General features: G+C 44.2%; 1 protein-coding gene across 16 annotated transcripts in view; it reads left to right on the top strand.

Annotated features, from left to right (window-relative positions):
- Positions 1–14,778, top strand: part of EIF4G1 (eukaryotic translation initiation factor 4 gamma 1) — an 88,369-nt gene that overhangs the window by 46,381 nt on the left and 27,210 nt on the right. For 11 of the 16 annotated variants that reach the window (XM_088132376.1, XM_088132384.1, XM_088132386.1 and 8 more), the window contains 4 exons: positions 7,797–7,898; positions 9,180–9,246; positions 12,082–12,915; positions 13,833–13,921. In XM_088132376.1, the coding sequence (XP_087988502.1) occupies positions 7,797–7,898; positions 9,180–9,246; positions 12,082–12,915; positions 13,833–13,921 (1,092 nt within the window). The remainder of the gene's footprint in view (positions 1–7,796; positions 7,899–9,179; positions 9,247–12,081; positions 12,916–13,832; positions 13,922–14,778) is intronic. The other 5 variants (XM_088132383.1, XM_088132388.1, XM_088132389.1 and 2 more) reach the window with 2 other exon arrangements.

The following is a 14,778-nucleotide window of genomic DNA, read 5'->3' on the forward strand; positions in this document are numbered from 1 at the left end:
GAAGTTTTGAATTGGAATATTTTTCTAATGCAGAATTTCCCCCTGCTCACTAACAGTAGTATAAGTTTTCCAGAAAGTTTTGAATTAAAATACTTTTCTAATTTGTATAGTACAGATTGTATATGAAAATAAATTTTCATATATTCAGTATAGCATTGCCCTACATCATTCCCATAGCCTGTCATTTTAAAATCCACTTTCAAATCAGTTTCAGTCCTATCTGGTAAAACTTGCTCCTCTTCCATATCATTTTCCAAACACAGTCTTATCTATAATGGCACATGCTCTTAAAATTAACTTCGGGTCCATTGTTCGCAAATTTTCTTCAGTACATCCAATGTTGCTCCATTCTGTATTAGTAAGTCAAATTTAAGTGTTTTTCTCCTTTAATTGTAATCTTTAGTTCCTTCTGGTTCCCTCTAGTGTCCAACCTTCAAAATCCCATCTTATCATATAATTTTTTTTAAAGTATTCAAAATAGCAGCATTTTCCCCCGGGAAGGATTCTTAATGTTTCAAAATCTTATTTCAAATCCATCTAGACCCTTAGTCCATTTGTAACTTTCCAAAATCAACATTCTAATCACCCTTTTGCTGTTTTGCTATTCCAAAAAAAAAAAAGAAGAATTTTAAGTCCTTATATTTGTATTTAAAACTTCTTTCACTAAGGATTGAAGGAAACTCACCTGGTGTAGTAAAACTTGCCGTTCTGAGCGTTACTAATATCTGAAAAGCAGTTAACAAGCAATTTCCAGAAGTGATTAAGAAAAGAAGTATGTGAACCTGGTGTCCTTTGAAAAGGCACCAACTGCGCTTTGAGCAAAAAGATGGCTATTCACTTGTTTCCCAGAGCTCTAAACCCACCGGAGACTGTTGTCTGGTGGTTTACTTGCGAGGAGCAACTGTTGGAGCACATGTGGATTATCCCAAGTCCTCTCCTGGTTCAGAGAGAAATTCCAAAGAGCCAGTGCCTTCGCTGGCTCTTCATTCCACCATGGTCTTCCATTTCTTCCTTGGTAATGGCGATTGAGCTGTATGGCAAGAAGCTTCTCAACCCTGTTTTCCCACGCAAAAGAGATTGAATTAGGGTTTCCGTGCATGTAAAAGGGTGCTGTAGTCCTAAGCTTTGGTTCGCTCCCAATAGCAGCTTATGCCTGCTGGTTTATGGCCATGATGGGTTCCATCCCGAAGCAAGAAGGCTGAGGGTAATACATAACTAACTTCTCCACTGACAGCATTGCTAGCCAGTGAACGTGTGCTTTTCTGAGAGCATTGTGACATCCCTTAGGTCAAGTCAGAATGCATGGACCGTCCTATTGGGAAAGGGGTGTGTATCTCCGTGCATGCAGGTTTATTTATTTAGTAATCCAGTTTATATGGCTGCTTATCTATCCAAGAAACTCTGGCCAGCAAACAAAGCAAAAAAACAAAACATTCCATTAAAACCAAAAGAAACCAAATTGAGGGTTTAAAATCTCAGTAACCGTGAATCATATACACCCATGTCAGGTTGCCCCATTAGGGTTGCCCTATTAGGGAGAGGGCCAAGAAGAAAGTCTTCATGTCTTGCTCTCGTTGCCATTGCATCCGTCTGCTTTCTCAGGCTGCACAATGTCTCTGTCTCACTAACAAGCTTGGCACCTTGCTGAAAGGATGGTGCACAAGCCTTGCCTTTGCTCACTCATCGGGGGTGAGGAGCAAGATGGCAACCTATTAACATCATCCTCTGTGAGCTCTTGTCTTATGTTCCTGCCTCTTCAGTTTAGTGTTCGTTAAGACTTATTAAAGTAAGTAAATGGTATCACTTATACGTCTGTAACTTCCTGGGAGAGAAGAAGAAGGGTAGGAGTTAGGTGAGACTCGAGAAGAGAAGAGAAGAGGAGAGGAGAGGAGAGGAGAGGAGAGAAGAGAAGAGAAGAGACTTTTGACTTGGGAGAATGGGGAAAAGGAAGAAGCGTCACGGAGCCAGTCCTGGCTCACAGCACTCTTCCAAGACAGCCAAACAGCCAAAAATTGATGATCTTTTCCTACAAAAGGAAACAGTAAGTAAACTAATCCCATTTCCCATCTCTAATAATTTTGAGGCTCTTGAATGGGACTTACAAACAGAAATAGAAAAACAGTAATTATCGGAGCTTTCTGTTTCTCTTAGAGACAATTTAATAGACCGGTCCAATTCTACGGCAGCCCTCCCCCATCAATCTTTGGTCCATTCCACTAGTTCTCCAGTCTCTTCTAAAGAAAATAAGAACAAGATCGCCCCGGGTAGGGACTAGGAGAAGCTGTTGTCACGGGATGACTCAACTGAATTCATGGCAAAGCAGTGTTTGCTCACAGCACAAACTGTTATTCCAGGGTTCGAGCAATTAGCCTCCATTAAAAATAACCTGGATCTCTTAAAAAGTGACTTGAGGTTTTTGCACAAAAACATATAGAAAGTCTCTCTTATCTTTATTTTGAAGCCCAAGCCCAAACAGACAACTTAGTGAAGCAACATTCCTCAGGACTAAGTAACAATAAATCACAAGCCAATAAAGGTGTTGATGTGACTGCCAACAGAGGTGTGCAAGCAGTTAAAGAAGTTACCTCATCAAAGCTTACTCACTCCGTGCAATTAAATCAGTTGCTCTCCATATATCTTGGACAGCCTTAATGCCAGCTGCTGGGTCTCCAAAAGAGCAATTATAACTTCTCTGAGACAGCTTCTTCACCGCTACCATTGACAGATAGATTTGTGGTTGAGTGGCTCCCAAGCTTGCCTGGCAATAAACGAATCTTACGGACTTTTAAGCAATAATACCTCCTATACCTCATGTGTTGCTTAAAATGAAACCTTTTCTTGGTACCCTTCAGATTGTTCCAATCAAGAGTTTTTTGTGATGGAGGGGCAATCCCTTTTTTCAGCTCTGCTACTTTTGATTTACATAGTCTTCCAAATAATAAGCCTATTGTTACTAACTATTTCCTCTCCCTGTTTGTCCTTGGCTAAGCAAGGCCTTGGGAGTAAGGTGGATATGCAGAATGAGGCCAAGTCTGATATGGACGAAGCTGTAGTTATCAGTGCCTTTGGAGCCTTGCCCAAGGTCAAGCAAGAGGATGTTTTACAAAGGCTGGGTAGCCTTAAGAAAACTCTGTTCACTACTATTGCTACAGCTGAGCCACTTTTAAGTGTGTGTCACCTAAAACTTTGCATCATCAGTTTTCTATGAGTGATGATAAGTTGGCTGGAATACACCAGGCTTTTCCAGATGATCAGAGGATTGAGTCCCCAGTCCTTTGCAGTGCTGCTGAAAAGAGCCTCTCAGGTCCTAGCAAAGCCACTCTGGAAGCTCAGCCATAAATCTTGTTGGCCCGTCCCACGCTGTGCCCCATTCTCCTGATTTTGATGTTCTCAGCAGAAACACATTCAATCTCCCAACTGAAGGCTACTCCCCAGTCTCAAAGTGCATCACACTCTGCACCAACCGAGCCAGTTCCATCTGTGAGCTCATGTCTCCCCCAGGTCTCTGTTCCTGCAAAGCAATCTTTTGAAATACCCTTATCTGCTGTAATCGAAGACCATTTGGGACTAATCAGGTCATCAGTGGAAGTATTGGACACCAACTGACTCTCCTATGGTAATGGCTCAGTCTCCATCCTTTCTCGGAATACAGCTGGCTGGAAAGTGAAGAACATGGATGCCCCTTTTCTGGAATGTATTAGCTCCTTTGATATTTTGTTGCTCCAGGAAGCATGGGCCATGGATGATATATCTCTCTCTGGACACCCTCCGGACACACTCAAGGCACTATCCAGTGTTAAAAATGGAACACCCTCAGGAGGCTTGAGCATAATGGTCACTACAAAATTTAACGTCTCTGTCACTGTGTAGAAGCCATGTGCCAGTATGGCCCTAGCCCTTTTGTTTCATCTGAAGCTGAACAATATGTTAGTCATCAATATGTATCTTCCCCCATTACGCAGACAGAATTAAGTTAATAGTATTTGGGATCTTCTTGGCAACTGTATCTCTAGTCTGCTTTGCCAGTACCCAGACACATTAGTAATTATTGCTGGTGATTTCAGCGCTTGTATTGGAGAGTCATATGCTTTTTTACAAGCTCATTTTAGTTGGTCTCTCCCCTCAAATGAAGTAGTCTGCCCTTCACAGGCTTGGCAATCTAAAGATAAACACTGTAATATGGCAGGCTTCCGACTGGCCCAGCTTATAGATAGTCTGGACTTGGTGATACTAAATGGCTCTGCTAGAGGAGACTCAAATGGGCAAGTAACCTTCTGGGGCTCCAAAGGAGCAAGTGTGGTTGATTATTTTTATTATAGGGACCATTTCTCATTAATCTGCCATCTGAATCGCAAGGCACCTATGAAGTTCCTAGCTCACTGCCCCCCTGGGGCCACAACAAAAAGACTCATTCGGAATAAAAGGTCTTCCAGAGTGGCAAAAAAAACCTTGTCCACTGTATTAAACTCAGAACCCCTCCTTCAACTCCACTCCCAAATTTGTTTAGCAGACTCCTCTGCACAGATATTACCACATTACCAGTCTATTCTCCACATTTTCAAGGCTACACTATCTAGAGTTTCATCAATTAGTTCTAGCCCCCTTCGTATAAGGTCCAAACCTTGGTTTGACCCAGATTGTTACAAAGCAAAAAAGGCCCTTCTTACTGCAGTGTATACTTTTCTTTCTGACAACTCTAGGTTTCTTTCCATCACTTGGAGAGCATAAGAAGTTTTGTAAAGCACTTAAACAATCTAAGGAGGAACAAGCACTGAGAGAGGCTTGGGGGAAATTAATTGCAGCAGCTAAGCTTAAGAACCCTGCTTGGTTCTGGCGCCTAGTTAATGGCTCTCCTATGGGTAGTCCCTTAGGCCCCATCTGCCAAATACCTGCAGATATTTGGGAGAATTACTTCCAGAACATTTTAATCCAGAACTATTAAATAATCCAGTGGTGGTTTTCCACCCTATGGTGATTTCTCTTGAATGGCCTCCTGTGTCTGTAGCTGAGGGTAAGGATCTCATTATACAACTGAAATCTGGGAAAGCTCGTGGAGGTGATTTCATCCCTCCAGAGTTGCTAAAAGAAAATAAAGATTGGTGGGCCTCAGTGCTGGCTGCTCTTTTTACTTACATTAATAGCACAGCACGTTTTCCATCTGAGTGGAAGGAGGCCATATAGTAGTTATTCCTCTCTATAAGAATACAGGAAATAGATTTAACCCTGCCAACTATAAACCAGTTAGCTTGCTTAATACAATAAGCAAACTATAGCAAAATACCTTTATTTAAAACTGTTGGATTGGGTCCAAAGTGAAAATATTCTTGTTGAGGGACAGGCAAGCTTTAGAGGGGACCATTCAACCTTAGACCACTGTCTGGTCTTGCACCATTTAGCTGAAAAATACACTTCACTGCCCAAAGGCACCCTCTTTGCAGCCTTTGTGGTTTTCAGATCAGCTTTTGATCTGATTCCCAGGAAGAGGGTATGGCAAAAACTTCAGGAATCCTCAGTGGATAAAAGATTGCTCCTCCTTATCCAGACTCTTTATTCTAACATCTCATTGAGAGTCAGATGTTCCCCTTGTGGTCACCTTTCTGGAGCTGTTTCCACCAAAAGAGGGGTAAGGCAAAGGTGTATCCTAGCCTCCTTACTTTTGAATTTGTACATCAATTCAGTAATTCAGGCTCTCTTATCTTCTAATCATCACTCTCCAATGTTAGCAGATTGTGCCATTCCAGCCTTGCTAGATGCAGACACTGTAGTAATTTTGTGTGTCTCCCAGATGGGAATGAGAAGAGCATTGAGGGCATTGGCTTCCTTTTGCCTAAAAGAACAACTTGTAGTAAACTATCAAAAAACGAAAGTGCTAGTGTTTGCACGATACAACAGTAGGTTACATAAATGGCAAATTAATGGGACCCCAATAGAGCAGGTATGTACTTATAAATATCTTGGGGTGCAGTTCCAGGCTTCCTTATCTTGGAGCACACATTTCTCTTATTGGGCAAGTGTGGCCCAATGTAGCTCCACAGCTGTCTTAAGATTTTTCTATTCAAAGGGGGCACATTTTATTCCTGCAACTTGCAAGATTTTTCTTGCTAAGGTCATCTCTCAGCTTCTTTATGGTGTTCCAATTTGCATTTTTACGAAGTTTAATATCCTGGAAGCTGTCCAGTCCAAATTTATAAGAGCAATAGTCATAGTTCCAAGATGCATCAAGGATGCTGTTTTACGGTTAGAGACTGGGTTGGTTTCTGTGAGTGCCAGAGCCTGGTTCTATCTCCTTAATTTCTGTTTGAAATTGATTTTTCTCCTGTGGGTCTGGCTCCACTGGTTCTCAGAGATGGTTTTAAATCAACCTGGCTAACAAAAGCTAATAGCAAACTCCAGTTTTGGAAAGTCTCTGTCCATTAGGGCTTGAAAATGCCAGGAGTCATCTTAAACAACATCTGGGATATTGATTTTCAAACCAGTTTAAGCCTAGTATCCAACCCTGCAGTTTATGGATTCTTCTCAAATGGGCACGTGCCATCATCTTACCTCTCTTGAATTCTAATTCTGAAATTTCGCCGGGCTTTCACCTTGGTCAGGTTGGATGCTCTACCCTCTGCAGTTCTGTGGGGACAGTATAAAAACATCCCTCTTCAGCAGTGCTTACGTCCGCGTGGAGATGGCTCTGTAGAATCCCTAAGCCATATGCTCCTTTGCTGCCTTCTCTCTTTGGAACCAAGAAAGATATATATATTTATCCCATTTTAAAGAACTACCCTGGTGGAGAACACATGTTTGTCTATCACTGCTTTTATCTGACCAGGACCCTGACCTATCTTTCCAGGTTGTCCGATTTTGTGCTATCATTGTATCCGTCCTGCCTACAGTTGCAGTTAAGCACAAATGTTGGTGATTGCCACTGCTATTTGTACTACAGTTGCTATAATAGTGTATTTTATGTAATTTTATTGCAATTTTTTAAAAAAGTGTTATTAATAATTACGGTCTATGTATTTTATTGTTGTGCTTTCTGGCCCATAGGCCGTAATAAAGGTTTTGATTTGCTCACTCAGCTACTGTGTCCAGGTTGGCCAAACAGAGCTTGCTTGTGACCTCATCGGTTGCTGCTAAGGATCTGTCTTCCCTTTCCTCCCTCCTGCAGCCACCCACCCTGGGCGTTTAGGGCCAGGAGGAGGACACTGCTTCCTCCTGGCCTCAGCCCTGTGGTAGGGCGGGAGGGAGGGTGAGCCTGGGAGGAGTGCCAAGCTTTGAAAGACATGGCAGCTGGCTTTCGGGAGGTTTGCCCCCTGTCATGGGTGGTGTGAGGTCCTTGCCAAGGACAAGTTGTTGTTGGGTGACTTTGGGCCTTGACGTGGACCACTAGAAGCTGGCATTTCCTTTTTCTGCTCTCTGCTTTCAAGGTTGTCTCTACTTGTAAGATATTTGGTGGACCAGGAATCTCTTAAGTTGTTGAGTTGTCTGTAAAATGGGATTAGAGAAGTCCATGGAAGTCAAGAAATTATCTACAAGTGGTGACACCCACACAGTTTAACAACATTCAGAGGAGTTATGTCTTGAAATACGGGTGCTGGGTGGGATCCACAGGCATTCTGCTAATGATTTCTGTATGACATTTGTTTGGCCACTCTTGGAACTGTATGTTGAACTGAGTTTGATTCATTAAGGACTGTTGTTCATGTCTGTATCCTAATGGTTGGGGTAGACCCAAAATGAGCATAGGCACCTCTCCAGGCTTTGTCTACCCTGCTTAAAGCAAGTTTTCTCTGATTTTTTCCCTTCTGGTCCGGCAGATCCGAATACGAGATCCAAATCAGGGTGGCAAGGATATCACAGAGGAGATAATGTCTGGCGCTAGAACTTCCTCTACCCCAACTCCTCCACAGGTAAGGGAGTTTGTTTCCTCAACTCCGTTCCTCCTCCAACAGGTCCCACTTTTGTTGATGGGTGCCTTTTTTCTGATGTTCATAATGCAAAAGCTCTGGGACTAAATCATAGCCAATGTTCTGGATAGGTGAGCACTAGCAATCCATCCTTGATGTGGCAGGATAATGCATCCTGATCCGTGCGCAGTTTTTATCATCCTGCAAAACAATTGCTACTATGTCTAGTTCCAGCTGGCATTTCCCCATGAAGTCTAAAGTGCTGTACGCCAAAGACCATGACTCACGATGGAATTGTACTTTTCCTAGAGCGTTTCTCCATCCAGCTTTTCTCCCAAATGCTGGGTACCCAAATCAGAGTTCTTTTCCTCTAACGAAAAGGTCTGCCGTTCCTTCTCTCTGCAATATCTTCTGAAATGAGACATTTCTCTGTACAGCTCCTCCAGACCGAACATGTGAACTGTTGTCTTGGTTGTGGATACAGCCGTGTTGTGTTTTGGGGAAAGAAAAGAGATCTATTTGAAACCCCTACACTTGGAGAAATGGGCTCAGGGAGCGTGCTATTACGTGCTGAAGTACCAGTTCCTGTATTAGGTCAGTGTTTCTCAACCTTGGCGACTTTAAGATGGGTGGACTTCAACTCCCAGAATTCCCCAGCCAGCATGGCTGGCTGGGGAATTCTGGAAGTTGAAGTCCACCCGTCTTAAAGTGGCCAAGGTTGAGAAACAGCATATTAGGTTTTTATAAGGATGTATCCCCATGGTTGGTCAGATTGCATAGGGTCTCCAGTAGGGGTATCTGGTAGTTTGGCTCCAAGGCCAAAAAGCTGCTTTGGAATGGGCACTGGAGTTGTATGTATGTATGTACGTACGTATATTAGGACATTGTGCAGAATGCTGTAAAGCCTCAACATAACAGTGGACCTAGCCTCCTCCTTCCTATCCAGCTGTTTTCCATAATGAATGGGTGAAGTTGTGCCTCCCTCTGCACACAGGCAGGCAGTGATTCTTACCAGATTGTAAAAAGTCCACGCCAGTTGATATTCATGATCTTCTTGCAGCTCAGCTTTCCTCAGTCCAGCACCCTCGAGATGAATTGAAACCGCTTTTGGAATTCCTAGCCAGAAAATTCTAGGAGTTGCTGTTCCAACACCTAGAGGTTTGGTTCGCCGACATCTGATGTAGCTAGAATAAATTATCTGCTCTGGGCTTGTGCGTGTGAGAGAGCAATTCATATTTGTTTTCCTGGTCTCATTAACCCTTCTTTCCCCCTCTGTTTTCCTAGGCCGGAAGCGGTTCAGAGCCACAGGCCAATGGGGAGACACCCCACGTAGCAGTTATTGTCCGCCAAGGTATGAGGGGACATTGAATATGGCTGAACTGGCTGGTGTGTGTGATAAGTGCAACCCCATGCCCCTCTGTGGGCACTTTTATCTGTCCACAGAAGGGGCTGGGGCCGCACTTCCGACACTTAACTCCTGTGTAATTAAAAGAAAGGTTTTGTTTGCTCCCTTTGTGGCTTCAAGACTTTGGGAAGATCTACTCACTGCAGTATAATAGTATCCTGATCCTGGGATACGTAATCTTGGTCCTGGAATCTTATTACCTGGAACAAAAGGAGATGATTTGCCAATGGAACAGCAGAGCATGCAAAATAGCTGTGGAAAACACAGCTCATTAAATTTATTTCTTTACTGGTGGCTGAATTCAGTTTTTTCTTGCTGTGTAGGGTTTTGCCTGGCCTGTGTTAGAAGACAGCGTAGTTTAAAATGCACATCTTAAGGTCCTTGGCAGACAGCTTTTTAAAAAGGGCAGCTGTGCAGCTGATCCAACTGCAGAGCGATTTCAATAACAGATAACAGTTGCTTGGTTGCTAATGATTTCTTCTAAATAATGACGTTGAGTTTAAAAACATGGATTTGGAATCTTGCCTTCTGGAAAAACAAGCCCTCCAAGTCGAAATGGCGAATCTTTAATCTGTGGGGTGTAGCTGCTGTAAGCGCTGCTAATATTTAAGGCAGGAACTTTGGTTCCTCTTTGCGTCTCATTTATCAGTATTGCGTGTATTCTTTTGTTTTAATATGTAGATCAATCAGTACAAAATTTAATTGATTCATCAGTGAAGCTGAAAGGCGTAGGTTTTTGTATGTTGGGGTGAATTTCTTCCCGGTCTCATATGACTCTATGGTAAACATTTGTATCTATGTAGAGCAGTGTTTCTCAACCGTGGCAACTTTAAGACCTGTGGACTTCAACTCCCAGAATTCCCCAGCCAGCAAGGCTGGCTGGGGAATTCTGGGAGTTGAAGTCCACAGGTCTTAAAGTTGCCACGGTTGAGAAACACTGCTCTAAACAGAGAGAATGAACTAACGAAAGCTGGTGTAGCTCATCTAGTTGGAGGTTCATTTTACAACTGGCTTAAAAAGCACTTCGGCTAGGATATTTGGCAATAGCCACATTCTCATGTTCTTTGTTAAAACGCAAAAGTGGTGTATGAAGTGGTACATGGATGTGGTGAAACCGAGGTTGGTCTGCAAGGACAGAGAGGTGCAGAGAATGATACAGATGTAAAACAGATGCATTAGCTGTTCTTCCTTTTCTTTTCCCTATCTTGTGCCTGAATTTCTCTGCTTTGCAATTTCCTTCCTCCCTTTCTGTGCTTTGCTTTGCATGATTTACTCTGAAAGGGAATAGCGTGAGGTGTATGTATGGATATGAGCTCAGTTCAGGCAACTTGTGCTAGATCCTATGTGCTGTCTAGTCTGTGGCCACTGGGAGGCAGAATCTTTGAAAACAAGTCAGCCAAGGCTGGAGTGAGAAGTTCTGGGAAAGGTCAGGGGCACAGGCACCTAATATTGCTTCAGTATTTTCCACAAGTTGTGCATTTATGTGGCTTTGGTTTGCTAGGTTAATGTAACCAGGGCAAATGATCATGTGCACAAAACCCTTTTTTTCCTTTTTTTCCTTTTTCCTTTTTCCTTTTTTGAACTTCTACTGTAATCGTTTTAATAAGCTGGCATTTTGTAAAAGCACTGCTGCGTTTGCAATCAAAATGCATTCACCATGTGAAAACAGCTTAATTCCCCAAGTTACAAATGCCGGTTTGGGATTTGGTGGAGCCAGGCTTTAATCATTCTGAATTTCCTCTTCTCCCTGACCACCCTCTCTGCTCCTCCTGCCCTGCCCCCTGGCATACTTGGCTGTTTTCTCCACCTGCTTTCATGCAATTTATCTGTATTGATCATCTTTTAAAGGCCATAGGTAAGTAGTGGTATGTTTGTGTGTGTGTGTCCATGTGCACCCATGTGCGTGCACACACCCCTCCCCAAAACTCCCGTAAGTGCCCTGAGTTCTCAGAATAAGGCAGGATTTATAAACCATTTTAATCACAATCATAGTCTGAACCCATTACAATTTTCAGTGTGCTTCCTTTTCATTGTGTTGTGCGTTGTGCCTTGCGTGGGCCTGGCCCTCCTGCAGCTCCTAAAGAAGATCAGGTAACAGACTAGTCCAGTTTTTCCATTGATTCTCTGCTGTATTCTCCCACTATTCTTGGGCTGTTATCACAGCCTAGCATTCTCGTGCCAGCTCTGGCTACTTTCCTCCAAGCTCCCTGCTTCTACTTCCTGTCCATCTCCAAGGTGCTTAGCAGCGAAGCCAACAATAATGTCTCACTTCAGCAGCTACTGTTACATCTAGAGAATGAAGCTGCTAAGAAACTACAATCAAACTATGGCTTCCTTTGCTAGTTTCTTCCAGGAAGTTAAAACAGAGCTTTGTTTTTTGCATTTCATGCTAAGCCCAGCTAACCAGGCCATAGCATCTTGTTAGCCATAGCCATTCATGATGAAAACCAACAGATGAAAGAGCGTGGTCAGATTCACCATGGAACTCATCTCACAGATGTGTATTGAAGATTGTCATCCCAAAATGTGTGTATTTAAAACTACCCTTTGCTTCTTTGAATCCAGGAAGGTTATCTAGACCTAAAAGGAAATGAAGCCAGGAGAACCTTGTCACTGTAGGCAATTCTTTCTCACTATGAATGACCAGCCATCACTTTATTCACCAGCCTGGTTTGAGATGTTGGTTCCTTTTGTCCTTGGATATGAACTGCCATTTTCTAAAAAAGATTGAATGTGCCAGACAACTAAATGCTTCATCCTCTTCTTTTTCTTTCCCACCAGATGAACGTTCCAAGGCCAGCCCAGTAGTAAGTAAACCGATATCCTTGGAGACTAGTAAATCAGCATCCCCGTCTCCCCCGCCGCCCCTGACAGAGGTGGAGCCTGTGCAACCGGCCACTGTGACGCTGGTGCGCCCAGAGAGCCCTGTTGCTGTGGACACTAGAGAGGAGCTGCTGGAGGTCCCTGAAGTTATCCTCGAGCCTATTAGCACCACCACTACAGTGCCAGGGGGGCTTGTGCCCCCTCTGGAATCTCTTGTCTTGGACACAGAACCTCGGGAAGAGGTAGCTGCTAGCCTTGTTTCGGAGCTTCCTTCCCAGCCACCAGAAATGCCGGTGGATGAAGAGGTGGTAGCAGAAGAGACAGTGGTTATACAACAGGAGGCTTCTCAACCAGAGGAGCCTCCTCTAACGCTGCCAGGTGCACCTGTTCCTTCTCCTTCGCTGGAGGAGGTGCCCGAAGGGGTCATTGAGTCAAATGGAGTTTTAGAGGAAGAACCGGTAGAGGCCATGCCTGAGGTGCCCCCGTGCGAGCCAGAATCAGCCATGGAGTCCCCCATTGCTCAGCCAGAAGAGCAGGCAATACCTTATGGGCTTGGGACCCCAGGGAAGCAAGAGGCTGAAGAGCCAGAGGAACAGCCCGAATCGGATGTCAGCCCCATCTCTGAACCTGAGGAGGTGAAGCCCGAGGAGGTGGTTGTCCCAGTGGCCACGCCTGCTGTGGAAGAGGAGGCAGAGCCAGAGGAGGAGGAAGTTGAGGAGGCAGCCAAGGTGCCAGAGCAGAGTGCCCAACCAGTAGCTGCACCCTTGGAGACCACAGAAGTGACTACGCAAGGTTAGTACCCACAGCTGCCTCCCAAACAGCTGGATGCAGTCTCAGCTTTTGAGAAGTCTGTGATGTGCAGGAATCTTTGTTTTTCTTTTGTAACATAGAGTTAGGAAACCTCAAGTCTTCCAGGTTGATTGGACTAGAGCACCCCAAATCCTTCACCATTGGCCATGCTAGCTGGGGTTGCTGGGAGATGTGGTTCAGTGCCATCTCAGAACATTTTCCTTGAGCAATTCCCAGAATCAGTTTGGACCAAGTTAAGATCCATCCCTGCAGTTTTTGCTTTTCATGGTCTTCTGTAGGATGTCGTGCCAGATGATTCCTTTCATCTGTGCCAGTGGGCATTGGATTGGTTACTTCTCCTTTTCAGCATGAGATGCTGTGCATGGGTGGTGTTAACTGTACATCAAGGAATGAATTGTACACCACCCAGAGTCACCTTATGTGAGATGGGTGCCTATATAAATATGATAGACAGACAGTCAGTCAGTCAGTCAGTCAGTCTTCAGAGTATTTAGGCCAGTGTTTCTCAACCCTGGTAACTTTAAGATGGGTGGACTTCAACTCCCAGAATTCCCCAGCCAGCATGGGAGTTGAAGTCCACCCATCTTAACGTTACCAAGGTAGAGAAACACTGGTTTAGGCACTTCTGCCTTTGATGCCTTGGTTCCTTTCAATCTTATTAAAGGCTCACGTGCTGCTGTCCAAAAGCATCCCAAGTAGATGGGATGGAAACCACAGCTTTTTTCTGGGGTACAGCACCCTCTGTCTACGTCATGAGCAACACTCCTTTTACCCATAGAAAATGGCTTCAGAGCAGTACTTTGCACTAACTTCTTGTTTGTTTCCTGGAGTGGAAAGGAGGCTTTTCATCAGGAACAAATCTGTAGCTCATGCTTCTCAATCCCTCTGTATATACCTAGTAGCTGTATCGGTGCCAAAGAGGAAGCGAAAGTTGAAGGACCTGAACAAGAAGGAAGCTGTTGGAGACCTGTTGGATGCGTTCAAAGAGGTGCGTAGCCTGCAGATGATCGGGGAAAACAATTTGTTTGCCCTTTTGGTTAATGGATGCCCGACGAATCTTTGCATACTAGGGAACTAGTAGGAAGGGACAGAGATTGCATTTCCTTGCCAGTGCCAAGGGGTGGCATGGATTTTGGATGTACCTTGCTGTGCCTAGGAGGAAGGCGCTTACATTTATTGTGGGTTTTTTTAAAGTAAACTTTGGGGGCAGTTGAAATGCCCACCCCCACTCCTCACCACCCAATGCTTTAGGGTTGTCTGACTACCACAGCTCCATCACAGGCACACATCTTAGCACAGATTTCAGCATTTTGAGAAGCTCAGTGTTCATGATGAAACCTCTGATGCCAAAAAAGAAACATGGAGCAGAATTTGCAGGGATCAGAGGTGGGGAACACATCCCTTTGACCCTCCTCTTTATTTCCCAGCCTACTCTAGTTAAAAGATTGCGCCATACTCAAGAAGTGGGTGGAGGCTTGTGAGTGTGTGGACCCTTATATATACACATGCATAGCTGTTGTTTTTACAAACCTCTCTGTAAACTATATGTAGGGTCACCATTTTTTAGACATGTCGATATGGCTACACTTACAGGTAGTCCTCACTTAACATCCACTTGTTCAACAACTGTTTGAAGTTATAATGGTGCTGAACGAGGGGCATTTACTATGGGTCCTCAGCAACTGGCTCACAATTACGAGGTTGCAGTGTCCCATGGTCATGTGATCACCATTTGCGACCTTCACTGCTGGCTTCTGACAAGGAAAGTCAACGTGGAAGCCAACAGGAGGTTGCAAATGGCAAGCGGGGGACCGCAGGACACTGCGACCACACTGGATTCGCCTA

Source organism: Python bivittatus, unplaced genomic scaffold, assembly GCF_059951505.1.
Source record: "Python bivittatus isolate LINGU-HERP-01145 unplaced genomic scaffold, Pbiv_v1 ctg000980_np1212, whole genome shotgun sequence".
Lineage (NCBI taxonomy): Eukaryota > Metazoa > Chordata > Lepidosauria > Squamata > Pythonidae > Python > Python bivittatus.